General features: G+C 43.2%; 1 protein-coding gene across 8 annotated transcripts in view; it reads right to left on the minus strand.

The window, feature by feature from the left end:
• LOC106743841 (nuclear receptor coactivator 3-like) overlaps positions 1–14,552 on the minus strand; it is a 124,062-nt gene that overhangs the window by 23,902 nt on the left and 85,608 nt on the right. For all 8 annotated transcript variants that reach the window (XM_014618061.1, XM_014618059.1, XM_014618063.1 and 5 more), the window contains 4 exons: positions 13,251–13,389; positions 1,674–1,790; positions 1,139–1,316; positions 18–385 (listed from right to left, as the gene is read on the minus strand). In XM_014618061.1, coding sequence (XP_014473547.1) covers positions 18–385; positions 1,139–1,316; positions 1,674–1,790; positions 13,251–13,389 — 802 coding nt within the window. The remainder of the gene's footprint in view (positions 1–17; positions 386–1,138; positions 1,317–1,673; positions 1,791–13,250; positions 13,390–14,552) is intronic.

A 14,552-nucleotide genomic window follows, 5' to 3' on the forward strand; every position in this document is an offset into this window, starting at 1 on the left:
ATATGCGTTCTTCCTACCTTGCTTAGGTACTTGGAGTAGACGGGGGACAACCAACTGATGTCGACCGTGATAATCTTCCACGTGGTATCCAATTTGAAGGTGAACTGTTCAATGGGAGTACCAATCGGCTTCTCGTTTGGCGATATTCTACGCGCCACGCACATCACGCAAAGACCAATGTCTGACGACTCGGAGGACACATCACCGCTCTCCAGACGATCGGCGTTACTCGGCAGAACAGCGGAACAAATTTGCATAGACTCGTATTTCGATACTCGCTGTTGCTTCTCTTCCATAGTCTCGTCCTTATCATCCGGAGGCTTCACCAAGAAGCGGCAAATGAAAGTACGATTCCTGGTCTGAGGCTGCAACTCGTTCGTCCAGCCTGCACAATAGCGGACTCGTCAAATGATTAACCGAATACATCTCTTAAAGTCTCAAAAATTATACAGTTGGCCCAATTATAAAAATATATAATATTCGAAACCAAAAGATTCTGATTTTATCCTCTAGAATATAAATAAAGTTACTGTCTACTAGTCAATTTTTAGTTCAATTAAGTCAAACAGAGTACAAAAAAAGTCTTTTATTATTTTACAAAAATATGTAAAATTTTGAATTATTAAATAAAGGAGATTGGCAAATAATCGCGCGCGGTGCAATATGCGCAAGCTATGTTGTAACTTTCGAATAAATTCGTACTAGAAATAATGTTTCAAAAATCCATAAAAAATTTAAGAAATAAATACATTAATTAAAATTAAAGGCTTATAGATGTACAATCTAAAGGTAAAAGTGGATTAATAAAAGCCTGAAACACACAATTGCGTGATATAACTAATAAAGAGTGATGCAAATAAAGTACATATGCTACGATATCTATAATAAAAAAGAAGGAAGTACTAAAATTTGTCAAGGCACGTGTGCTATCTCTTGAATTTATGGAGGCCACTCACCCCGTCCCAAAGCACGAATAAGAAATTGAAAAATGAACCACGAACCCTGAAGAGGAGGGTCTTTTGTAAATTGGATTACCCGTGACCTACTGATCGCATCTATCTCGAATCTACCCCGTAAGTATCGAGGGTCGGCTACCCCTCGTGGAAAAAAGAGCGTATGATGCAGATAAGATACCTACTTAAAGACACAGGTAACAAGCTGGGCATGAAGGTGTTGTGATCTCCATGATGAATAATGTTGTAAATATCCTTTCCGAGGACATCGTCCTTCGTGTAATTTATGTACTGCGTTATGTTATCCGTAACGTACTCCACGCGACCCTCGGTATTTACAACGAATAGAAAGCCGTCTAACGCCTGTAAAAAACGAACAATATCATTACGCATTGATAGATTCCGTTAAATGCATTAAATGCGTCCGTGACTTTTTTATTCAGATATTCTTTTATATCATATATTCTTTTATATCTAAAAAAAGTGCTTGATTCAAATACATAATTATTCTGATACTCCTTAGCAAATCAAGCAATATTTACTTGATCCAAGTATAATATTTTCGAAATAAATTATTCAAATAAAGTATTTATTCGATTCAAGTGAAATACTTTACTTAAACCAAGTGAACATTTGCTAACGAATATTGGGGTAATTATTCACTCGAATCTAGCACTGTTTTCTGTATGAAAGATTAAAAAAAATAGAAGTAATAGAAACCTCGAGTAAAATAGAGCCAACTTGATCGTTGGACAATATGTTCGGATTCGACGAAGACACTTCCCCCTGTTGTACGGCATGACTATTGGAGCCCTCTTGTTGCCTAAAGTGCCGAATCTGCAAAAGAAAGAAGGAAACAAGCGATCAGAACACCTCTCCCGCATTACAAACCTCAAGCTCAAAGAACCTCGAAGCTTCCCTTGCAATCCTTTTATATTCTCGGGACACTCCGTATATATAAAAATTGCGCAATGTAATAGATAAAGTTATCGATACGTTATCGATCGATAATAACATTCGAAGTATCCGGGGAAATTGTATGACACGAGATCATAGGATAATATCATCACCGAGCTCGGATTCCATAAATTTTGAAAACAGAATGCCCATATTACAAAGATCCTCCGACAATCGCTTAAATAAATACGCCGCTGTGTTTACACGTGTCTCGCTTAAATATTGACCGTCGCATCGAGTTTCAACGAATTACTCGCCAATGAATCAAACAGTGTCCACGAGGTTTTTGCCGTTAATTAAAGCACAATAATGCAGTACGCATAATATAACGTGAATTAATATTCGGTTTTCGTAATTTCAGGTATCACGGTAGCTGCGAGGGAGAGACGCTTTTACTTCGCATTTAGACAATCGTCGCTCGAGCGTTCACTTCGACGCTAATGTCCGCACAAAAGCGCCGTGTACAGAAGCCTCTCTGACTCTATACCGCGGACGAAATAATCTTTAATTCTCTCCGTCCGAATGACGCGCGGTGACGGTGGTGGCAATAGCAGTGGTGGGTAGTAGCGCATTTCCATCGCGCCGTTCAAGTTATGCGTGACGTGATAATGCGAGAAAACGACTGACACCGCTTTTTGTGTGCATCCCGACGACACACGCACCTCGTCGCAGCCTCGTTGCGAGCAAGCGAGATACGTCGGCGCGATTACGGTGCTATAACACAAGTCGTTCTCAAATGATGTCACGCGCCAAATCGTTGCGACGCAAAATTCCGCCAAATCCCTTTTCTGCATTCCGCGTTCCGGAACCCTGTTCTGCACGCGTATCGAATACCCAACGTGCGTCCTCCGAGACGTAGATATTTTTTACGAACCCCTCTCCTTTCTCTTTTGTTTCTCACCCCGCCATTACCTCCGCCCTACGTGACATCCCGCACAGGTCAGTTACGCTTCACCCAGGTGGCTCGTTCCGTTTCTTCCACGTGGTTAAGCAGATATAGGATTTTATTACATTACTTCGTATTAAAATGGCATTTTAAAAGGTTTGCAAAAGTTCAATGTCGTATTTTCAGTGGCGCATCAAAAGAGCCATTCATAAATTTAATATTTATCAAGCAAAATTACGTTTCTATATTTTTATTTCGCTATCTGAGCTGTAAATGTTAATTTGAAGCAAAGTTAAAGTAAACGTATATGTACGATATTACAAATAAGAAAATATTATTTTTTATTCTTCTTATCAATGCTATGTTTGTGCATCAGTTGATCCAATAGAAATGCAGAGATAATAGAAACAGAGGTATATAAATGATATATTTAAATATATGCATATGTATGTACGTGTATTTCGAGTATTATTATAAATTGCGAATTTGACATTACTGTATTTTCAAAGTTAAATAATCGACAATTCGGAAATATATAAAATATCCATTGAAAATGTCCCGATTTTCAATAAAATCACCTGAGGTTCTTCCGGGCAGTAGATACCCTGATCTTCCAAAAGCTTATCACTCAATTGTTGTGTTCGCAGGCTCGCGATTCTGACGAAATTTATCCGCTCTATTAGCGTCACGTGTTACTACGGTTTGACTTTTTTCAGACTTCGTCACATTGAGCGGACGCAGTGTTAGCGGCCTTGTTTCCAAGCAGAGGTACCTGCGAGTTCGCAAAAACGACCTTTTCAAGAAACCGACTTGGACCACACCACGTGTGTCACCCGCGCACTTCCTGGTTCTGCGTGCACGCACGCACGTACGCATGCTGCACGTGCGCGCGTGTATGCAGGTAATAAAATGAGAAACATTCGAAAATACACGAGGCCGAAACGGTTTTGCGCGGTAAATTGTTGATACACATCGTCCGGTAGGATACGGCCGCGCGCCACTTTTACGAGACGCGTGATATCAGTGAAATAAGAGATGGTATCACGCGCGCCAGATACGAAACAAATAATCCACTCTCGCTGGTAGGGCGGAATTTATCGTTAGACATCCGGCAACGTTGTTTTTACACGTCGTAGCAGATTTGTCACGCTGGTTATGGCACACGGAGAGAGAGAAAGATATCTACGATCGCAGCGACGATACAGAAGCAGACAGATGGAAGAAAGACACGCGATGTATCAATAGAGAGGCGGTAAAAAAAAATACGTCGAGTCAATAACGCGAACGTCACTACGTGATCGTGGCACAAGCGAGATGAGAAAGATACAGTTGATGGAGAAAGTGGGGATACGATTGAATGCAACGGTGGTTTATAAAGTCGTCGCGTTACTCACACTTCGCAGTTCGCTTCTCGAGTGCTCGAAACAACCGATCTTAACTCACCAACGTTCGCAACTCAAAAGGACGAGCGCACGTGCTGGCGCGAAGGTCCCGTGTGGAAAGGTAATGCTAGGTCCTTTTCAGCTTGCGAACTTTTGTTGCAAGTTTCCGTCTTTACAATGAGACAGGTAGGGGCGTGCATACGAAGCAAATGGGAAGAAGGCAAACGAAGAATTCCGAATGCCGGGTATTAATATAGCTCAAGACAGGCCTGCTTTCCCCGGAATGATACCTGTGAAGATTATTTACGAAAATTCCGTAGACAATCCCCACCACTATCGTCCGACTTGTTCCGTCGATGGTCGTTTGAATTTCCCCGGCGGATCGAAATATCCGAAACAACGGTCAAATCCATGTGTGAACCAGGCGTTTGAATCCTTAACGAACTGGTCTCTCAAAATGATGAAAATGCTACTACAATCTCCCTTTCGTTTTTTTTTTTTCAAGATCGATTCTATCGAGTTTCCGAGAAAAGTAGGTCAAACACCAGCATCGCGTCGGAAGAGAGGAATCTACGAATTTAATCTCACCCGTTCTCGGTCTTGTCTCGGAGAGGAGGCCGTTTCTCCGTACGCGAAGCTGAAATTTACTTTACCGGACGAAGGGTTTGAGCGAGTATACGAACCTGAAGAGAACGGACTACGGTTGAAAGCGCGTACGTGTGTGCCTGTGTGCACCGGCTCGGTTTTTGTACTGTATGCACAGTCCATTAGCCATCGCGCGCGCAGGTCTGTTATCCGTCATTGCGTCAGAACGCTAACGAAACAACGACACCACTCAGGGACTTTAGGAAGTGTCCGATGCGAGCCCAAGAAAGTCGTTGCCCAAATGTAACGCGCTCAGTGAAAGCCACGTAACTCGATAACCACCGCGTCGCCGGGTGCAAACCGCGCGACACTTTCGTTCGAGCGCGTGAGAACTCACCTTGCCGTACGTGTTATTTTCCTCGTATGAAAATTTATGTTTCGCATAAATAGCGTCACTTTTATATGATATAAGAAATATCGTTGCAGTTTTCCTCAAATAATCATCGGCAACTGTACTGACGTACGAACGTGTAGAGTCGTCATAGTCACATAATCGTTCCTAGATCGCGAATGTACAATTTTTGACCTCGTGCTTATATCTATAATGTTGAGAACACAAGTAAACACAATTGTAACGGCCAGGCAAGCGTGACGCCGAATGTATGATTTTCAGTCTTACACGCATAAGATCGAAAATCTCGAATGCTCTCGTGTGTCCTCGAATTAAAGAACGACCAGGAATTTATGACGCGATGACTACGACTCGAAATCTCCAGCGACTCTCTGATGAATGCCCTTCTCCAAACTCTAATTAACCCAGCCCAATCTAATCTAGCTAACCTAATCATCTTAACTGTGTAATTTATCGTACCTGATAATACCCAAAATATTAACCATTCTGCAGAGGAAAAAAAGTTTCTTTGAATTTAGTATACGCGTTTGTGTAACTTGGGGTTATTTAATAGAATTTCAATTAATCAAGTTTCAATTAAAGAAATTTTGTTAAATTCAAAGAAATCCTTTTCTCTGTGTGTTAATACTCGACAATAATTTTGAACACGTTTACAAAAGGAAATTATAAAGAACGAACGAGCGAATTTCTTGCTCGTTTTAACAACAAATTGTTTTTCATTTTCCACATTGGCGACTCTGCCGATTGAGTTAATTGTCGATTAGTTTAATCAGAATTTTGAGAAAATTATTCTTAATCTAGCGAACGTTCAAGTGTTCGCGGTGTAATTGATTTTCTCTTTGCAAATATTCTCGAACTAAAAAGAAATCGCGCGCAATCTAAACGAACGCTTTCGTATCGTTTACGCGGCAATAACGTTACGATTAATAGTGTAATTACGTCACGCAATGCCATCACCGTCGAAGGAATTGTGCCGAAACACTTTCTCCTCGCGGAAGATCGTTTCGTGCTGTAGAACATAAGAAACGATTCAACGCGCGTTTGAGATTATCTCTCCCTCGTTTCCATTATCAGCCGCAGCAGCTTCATTATCATTCCCGGCGCGATTTGAAGAAACGACGTAAAAGCGCAAGTGGAGCGCATCGTACCGAGTGTTCCCTATCCAAGGACATTCCAAAAAAAAAAAAAAAACCAATTCCTCGATTAATTCGAGATGAAAACTCTCTCAATAATATGCATTCCTGCATTTTCGACTATAAAATTGAATTTACATCGTTCCGATAACGCTTAATGACGTTGCAAGCTCTATGATTGGCTGGAGGACAAAGCTCACGACGTCGTTAATTAAGCGCTCCTGTTGAAAACGCTAATTAATCCTTATCTCGAGATAACGATGCTATGCGCGTCGGATTCCTGACCGGAAACTAGAAGAAGACGTTACTGACGCCTTCTGAAACAATCGACGATAAAGTGTCACATCCTTCCGCGACAACGTTCCCGAGGAAATCAAGCTCGTCCCCTCGTAAAACTAGACGACCTACCTATCGGGAGAAGAGCGCGTTGTCGCGAATTACTATTTCAGACGATCCAAATACGGCGCCGGCGGTGTCTCGGCGACGGCGAGTCGCGCGCGGCCGGAATTCCTGCGTTACCGGCCGACCGGAATTCACGGTCGCGCGGAAAAGGCGCGTCCTTGAGCTCGTATCTCGCGGCGCCGATAGATCGCGCGGCCGTAATCGGCACAGTGCGATCTGAGAGCGTGCGCGGCACACACAGCGCGCGCCCGTCGTGGCCTCGAAAAGTCGGTGACTCCGACCGGCGCGGCCGAGTCCGACAAACGGTGTGTGTATGTGCGACGTTGCCGCTAGTCGCTCTCCTCCGCTGGAAACGGCGAACGTGTATATACGTGTACGTACGTACGTACGTACACATGAATGCGCGCGTATGTACGTGCGCGCACATTTCTCCCGTCGTCGAGCAGCAGCGCGTCGCGTCACACGTCGCCCGCGATAAATTCCTCTCTTCAGCTTTCCGCCGCCGCGGCGTTTCCACGATCTCGCCGATCGAACGGGAGAAAAGGAAGAGGAACGAAACGCGGCGACAAAGAGACGTCGTCGCCCTCTCTCTCTCTCTCTCTCTTTCGCACGTCGCGAATAACGCATATCGCGATCTCAGGGGCGGCTTAAGATTGCTGCGGCGAGAGCGCCGTTCGAAGGAGAGCGAAGACGGTCTCGACCGAGAACGAAAAATAGAATCCGGACGAAATCTCGCGGATTATTAATATATACGATGTAGAGTACGCGTAATATATATTGGAACCTCATACTTTGCGGGACGGGGCGCAAACCGTGTCGAAGCCGGTCCTGCGCGATTCCTTCATCCTGGCGATGTCGTCGTCGCGGGCCGGACGGAATCTCCGACGGTCCGATAAACAAATAGCGAGATATCAGGTGGAGAAGCGACAGGGAGGCTTTGCTCTTGAGATAACGCGGGTCGAGAGAGAAGCAGCATGTGTATCTTCTCGCTAGAGAATTTTCAATTGACTACCTCGATCGCATCGCCGGGTCGCTGCGCATAACGCCACCGCGCAGATGACGTCACACAGCGAACTCTCGCTCACGTTCGCTCTCTCTCTCTCTCTCTCTCTCTCTCTCTCTTCTCTCTCTCGTCTCCTTTCTTTCTCCTCGTTTCGCACAGGTAGTCCGAGTTATAGCGGCGCCGTTTGGAAGAAGGTTTCCTATTGGCCTCGGTGACGTCACTCAAGGTCACGTGACAAACTCTCACGGGCCGGAGCAGCGTGTGATTCGTCGCGTGCGAGAAACTCGACCGTCCGAAACACGTCTTTTCGATCCGCAAGAAGCGGAGAACGCGAGTCGCGCTCGCGAATTTTTCGTGGCGAAGTTTCTCTCCTCCTGGTTCCTCTTCTCGGTCGACGACGAAGGGAAAGATTCGCGCGAGACTTCGCAGCGCGGCTCGCCCGCGCTGCCTGTCGCACGAGGGCTCGACACGTGCTCCTCTGCGAATGGCACGACTAACGTGATGCACGGGCGAAGAGAACACAGACGGGAAGTCGGTCCCTCCCCCCTCCGTTCACGCCGCTGTGCCGGCAGCGGCAATCGGTTGGTTGGTCGGTCGGTCGGTCGGTCGGACGGACGGATGGACGAAAGCCTTGCCGCTACAGTCCGCGCGAACTGCGAAACTCGGCCGAGCGCAGCAGCTGAGCGCAGCTGTGCGAAGTCAGCCCCGACACCGCTGCAAATTCGATTCTCGTTTCCACTTGCCAATCGTAACATTCGCAGGTACAGTTATAGGTATATCATTAAGTGGTCGCGCGAAGGTGGATTTCTGGAAGCAAAGGGAACCAGCTTCTCACAGCAGCTGCCGAACGCGTTCGCTCAAGTTCTCCCTCGAGAGCCTCGAGGGACGCACGGGGTATCGAGCGGTATCGATATTTCGAAGATATCAAGGCTGCGGCGCATAGAAAAACGTAAGCAATAAAGACCTATCCAGACACACTTGTGTTACCGCATATGTATAAGGAAATCAACCAATCATGATTCATGCAGAAAAAAGATTTCTTCTATATTGACACATTGATCAGTCCATTTCCTTCTGCATATACATTATGCGATTATGCAAGTTTGTCTGGATAAGGCTTAAAGCAGTAAAAAAATTGACCGACCAATCATATCTCTTTAGGTTTATGTATTCCAAAAGACGATAGAAGTGACGATAAGTTTAGCCTTAAGCAGGAATAACTATGATTTCAATCAGTTGAAAACGATATATAATAAGTTATCTAGATTATATTCATCGATAAATATGTTTCCAAACAAGACCGGAGGGAGCGTTGAATCAAATATCGATTTTTGGAACGCCGTTGGCACGTGTTGCGGAAACGCGCGTTTTACATATTTCGTTTTCGTTGGATGAAACTTAAACTGTGACTCTCAGTATCTTCGACGGTATCCGGTATCCAATAGATTTCACTTTTTTCTAGGGTTCCTTATTAGTAACATTTTCGTCTTAAGGACATCAATCACGTAACTGGTCACGTTTCCGTCCTAGGGGAAAAGTAATCTATGCCCGGACAACGTATTTTCCTATTGAATATCGGACGTCGTACGTTGACGCGTGTAAATAATCCTGCGTTAAAGCGCTAACAGCGCTCTCTTCTTTCACGTTCTTCCAGTATCTTCCCGAAAACATCGTACATAAGCTTCGTCTCTTTGTGAAGCAACAAGCTAATGTTGCTCGACTTCGAGCCATATCTGAGAAAGAAAGAGAAGAGAAAGAGAAGACCGCTTAAAACTTGAGTCGAAAGGCACACAGAGGCCTTCGTTCGCCATTAGACACAGTTACGACACATTATCGGCTCCGAAAATTTCTAGGCTCCGAAATCGTGGCCGGACTGGATCGTTGGTCCGCCAATGGGAAGCGCATGGGAACCTCGCTCGATTGTACACAGGCTAGTGAGTCAAGGGCTTAGCCTTAGCGGCCGTTATGCAACTGCTGTTTCGCGTTTAGCCAATGATCGTGCGGCCACGGCTTAACAAAGACCCCGGGACCTGTAATTATCGGTGAGTATCGTCGGCGAATTAATCGCGTATCGGCTGAAAAGAAATATCGTAGCGTAATTACGTCTTTGACCTTTCGAACGGGGGCAAACGACGTGATCGTCAGGCTGCGATAACAAGTAGACACTGAAAACTCGAATCGAGCTTTTTGGCAAGAACGAAGCGCGCACTTCGAAATGCGTGTTGCGCAAAAATGCGCAAACCGAATCAGCCCGAAAGTAAAACTAGACTCGAAATAAAAATGGAAGTCCATCTGTTGCGTCGTCTCGTCGACTCGTCTGACTCGTGAGCGCGATTCTTTTCTTTTGTTGACACAACTCGAGTCAAGACTAAATACGCGAGCGTCACGCTCGAGCTTCGATCTAAGGTAAGAAAGGTGATAGAACAACCGCCGGTTGGAAGAAGCGGATCGGGTTGCGTGAAAAAAAAAAGAGGCATCGGGTCGTCCGAAATCGGTGAGGTTGACCGAATTCATCGAGCCGCTCACAAAATCTCTCGGATTACTCGAACGCTTCGTCCGTTTCGAGCAGCTCGAGCAAAACGTCGAGTTATCTGAACGATGTCACGACCATCTGCACTGCGTATAATACAGCGCAACTGTAATAATACGTATGCGATGGTGAGCATACTTGGTGCAAACTTCGCTTATACGAGCTCTGATCGGTTCGCGAGTTAATTTTTCCGCAAGAAAAATATTGGGGGAGTAGCAATGGCTCTTTAGAAAATTAACGGTTAAGAGTGGATATCTGAACTTTTGCGAATTGACGCAGATAGAAAAATATTGATTTTCATATAATTTCAGCGCTGCTACACAGTCACCGGGACAAAAAAGTGAAATAGTGACTGTTTCTTGGTAGAAAAAATGATAAAAAGTGACCTCTCAGACGTCAAAATAGTGAACAAAAGTGACATTTTTTGTCAAATTCTGAGAACAACCAAGGTCATTTTAGCAAAAAAGCAATACTTACATTTGATTTATTTTTCGATAACTTAAGGATAACATAGCGAGTTCTTTTCATAGTACGAAAGTAACTTTGTTTGAAAGTTCATAATAAGAAACGACGAAAGACATGAATGATATAAGTACGCTTTCGAAGAAGTTTTAAGAGAGACGGCAAAGTTATATGCAGAACGTCTATATTTTACAAATTTAACAGCAGCTCAGGAGAAAAGTGACTATATGACCCGTGGACAATAGTAAATTTTTAATGACTTGTCAAGAAAAAGTGACGAAAGATGAATTAAGTGATTGGATGGCAGCGTTGTATAATTTATATATGATGAGACGTCTGATTAGTTATTAAAATATTGAACTGAATATTGAGAGTAGACAAGCTATAAAAATAGCGCGTTTGAATCAATAGATCACTGTATCCGCGAAAATGGATGCTTCGATGAATTAGCTCGGCTCGCGAGTCTAACATTACCTGAACGGTAAAAACGATACAAGAAACAAATGTACACGAGTAATACGCGATAATACGCGAGAATTAATTAATACCCCGACAGTAGAAAAAAAATCGTTTCATTAATCGTAAATCTCACGAGTGTCTGGACTGATATCTTGCGAAAATATTAATAGTGAGGTTTCATTCTCAGATCGGTTTTGATTTCTCTTCAGGGAAAACTTCATTCGAGACATAATAACCGAGTTACCGTGCCGTTGAGAATTAAACAGATGCGACGGAGAAGTTTCGAGAGAAATAACAGGAACAGGAGTTTCCGCATTAATTGTCGGTACTGCCTTAGAAAACGTTTAATCGTCGGACTGTTTAGCGTCGAGATTAAAGTCTTGCGGCGGGCGAATATTCCGAGCAAATATTCGCGTAAATATACACGTAAGCCTCCGTTGAAAACCAAGTCCTGCTTTTTTCGGAATATTTTACACACAATAAGAATCACACACCGTGTGTACACATCGCACTCCTCTTTGAATTCGTAATTCAAGAACAGGAAAAATTATGACCGTGGAATTAATGGCTGTATCGAGCTATAATATCGCCGTGTTGAAATTCAGTACATAATCTTACATATGTGTATAAATAATACAATTCCAGGGTATATAATTTTACATATATCCCAACGGTACGAACGTAACAATAAGGCGGACCATAGACATAGAGATTCGCAACATTACTTCGTATTTCGCAAGACGATCGATTGCTAACGGCGAGCACTGCCGTACCGAAACTTGCCAAGAACGAGTTTTTTTTTTACATTACGAGAACTCGTTAAGCTGACGATGTAATGTCACTTTTGAAAACGCCGTTCTCGCCTATCTCCCCCTCTTTCGTTTCGTAGATCGTCGCGCGGGGATACATGTGTCATCTATAAAACATGGCGACCTTTATGAGACCTCCCCCCTCCGCCATACACCGTCCGCAAATCTCTCAATAATCCTGAGTGCTTTCCCAAATATTTCACCCGGGTTTTGCGCGCGTGGGTTTTCTTCCACGGACGATCCGTAAACAACGCCGATCAATGTTCGATATTTGCCGATCGATTTTCCGTATACAAAAAAAATTCCGTCGGCGAACGGATCCTTCTGGACGGCCTTCTGTCTGCCATCATCTATTTACTTAAATTATACGGGACGACCTCGTACCTTCTTATTCTGGATAAGAGGACACACTGTACATAAAACGCGTACGCGTGGGTCGGGTTACTTACAAAGGACTACGAGGATCGCGTCATTAATCTAAGATATTTTATTGTCCCTATCCGGTAAGGAAGGCTTTGTGTGTGTAAAGTGTCCTTTGGCGACAATAAAATTGCCATTTTCCCTTAACACCGAGCAGTTATCTTTAATTTTACGGCCCGAAAGAAAACGATAAAAGTGTATATAATTTTGCGGGCGTGAATGTTTTTAAATAGGACCTTGAATTATCCTATTTTTTTTAGAATTCAAACTCTTCCTTGACGTTTTATACCAAAAGAAAAAAGTGCTACATTCAAATAAATTTTGCTAAGAAGTATAGGAATAATTACCTTATTCGGATTAAATAAATATTACTTAAATGTAGCACTTTTTCCTTTCAGTATGTTAATTTCAAACAATATTTACTTAATTACTCCAATACTCCTTAATAAATATCTTCTCAAATGTAGCATTTTTTTCTTTCAACGTACTAATTAATTATTTTTCATTTAAGTATCTAAAAATTCAATATAAAATTAATCCGCTTAATAGGTAATACTAGCTAATAACTTTTTATTACATACAAGTAATAAAAATTTGTCTTTTTTATTCTTACAATATCCTACTTGCTTTCGATTTGCTCAAATATTTAAATATAGCAATTCACGTAATTAATCTCATTTTCTAATCCTGTCACTCGCACGCCGGTATATGAACCGCTTCATCTTCTCTTTTTCGTCGGGAGAAAAAAATATAATATACGATTAATATAAATATCACTGGCACACGTACTCCGCGACGGCGATGTTATCAATCATCGACACGCAAGGGAGAGGCGAGAGAGGAATTTTTCTTCTTACCTGATCGACGGTTCTCTGAAGGATCTGACATTTGTCAGTCTTGCCAGAGCTCATGTCCGTGGCGGAAATCAGCTCGGCAAGCTCATCGATATACAAGTTCTCTTGGGTCCGTCGTCTTTTTTCGTTAAGGCACTTGTTACTGCAAACAATCGAAATGGAGAATTAACGCACTTGTCACACCAGATGGCTGCTTTAAATTCGATTCAAGAATGCATGATATTTTAAGACTGTGTGTGACAACCCAAAAAAAATTAAGAGAATTCAGAAAAATATGAGAAATATTTTATTATAATGGAAATTAATATCGAGAAACATAGTGCATGCATAGTGAACGGTACGCGAACGTTAATGTGCGGATATAAAAATACCTAAAAACTGTTATTAATAAAGATTTAGAACGTTTGTTCTACAGAACTACGTGAACTTGCGAAACGCCATTAAACTCGAGACACCAGAAAGTCTCCGTTATTAACTTTAGATGCCACCTCGTCAATTCGCGCATTTTGTTGCCTATACGAGACCGACATTCTTGTTTTCCGACGAAAATCCTCACATAAGTTAATTACTCAAGTAAACCTGTTAAACACATGGGACACACGTCGCTATTACTTTTACGGCCGTGGTTTCGCCGGTTTTATCGCGCCCGAGAATGCCCTCATTCGTGATAAGCAAAGTGGCCGGTTCTCCCAAGAATGCGTAACATACTCGTAAATCCATGTTCCGACACAGCGCGGCGTGCCGTTCGGCGTTACGTTCTTTTTTCTAACACTTTGTCGCACAATTTTAATATTCCTATAATTAGATTCCGCTCAAACAAGTTGACTCTTCCGCCGAAACGGCAATCGTTATCTCTCTCGCGAATTTATCAAACGCATCGCACGATGTGTGTCTTGACGATGAAATTTCGCGGAAAGAGAAAAGGAGGGAGGGAGGGAGAGAGCGAACACGCGCGTTTCAAACTCGCGCGAAGACTCGTGCGAGTAGGTTTCGTTATTCAATCGTGACTCTCGGCTTCAGTTGAGAAAACATCGGCATCCGATTGATCATTAATCAATCGATCACGGCGAATTATTCGTCGTTGAAACTCGACGGAGATTCCCCGTTACGTTCCGCGACGGAACGTCTCGTCGCGTCGTCAGAGGGACGCAAGATCCCGCGAGAGAAGAAATTCGGTCATTTTTAACGAAGGAAAAATCATTAGATGCTGAATCAACTTTAGTCTCGTTGAAACGCTCGGTTAACCTTGCATGACGTCACGTCGATTCGGCAATGACTCTCACTTTGCTAAAACGCTACTCTGCT

Source organism: Dinoponera quadriceps, unplaced genomic scaffold (assembly GCF_001313825.1).
Source record: "Dinoponera quadriceps isolate SergipeBrazil2010 unplaced genomic scaffold, ASM131382v1 scaffold1153, whole genome shotgun sequence".
In the NCBI taxonomy this organism is placed as follows: Eukaryota; Metazoa; Arthropoda; class Insecta; order Hymenoptera; family Formicidae; genus Dinoponera; species Dinoponera quadriceps.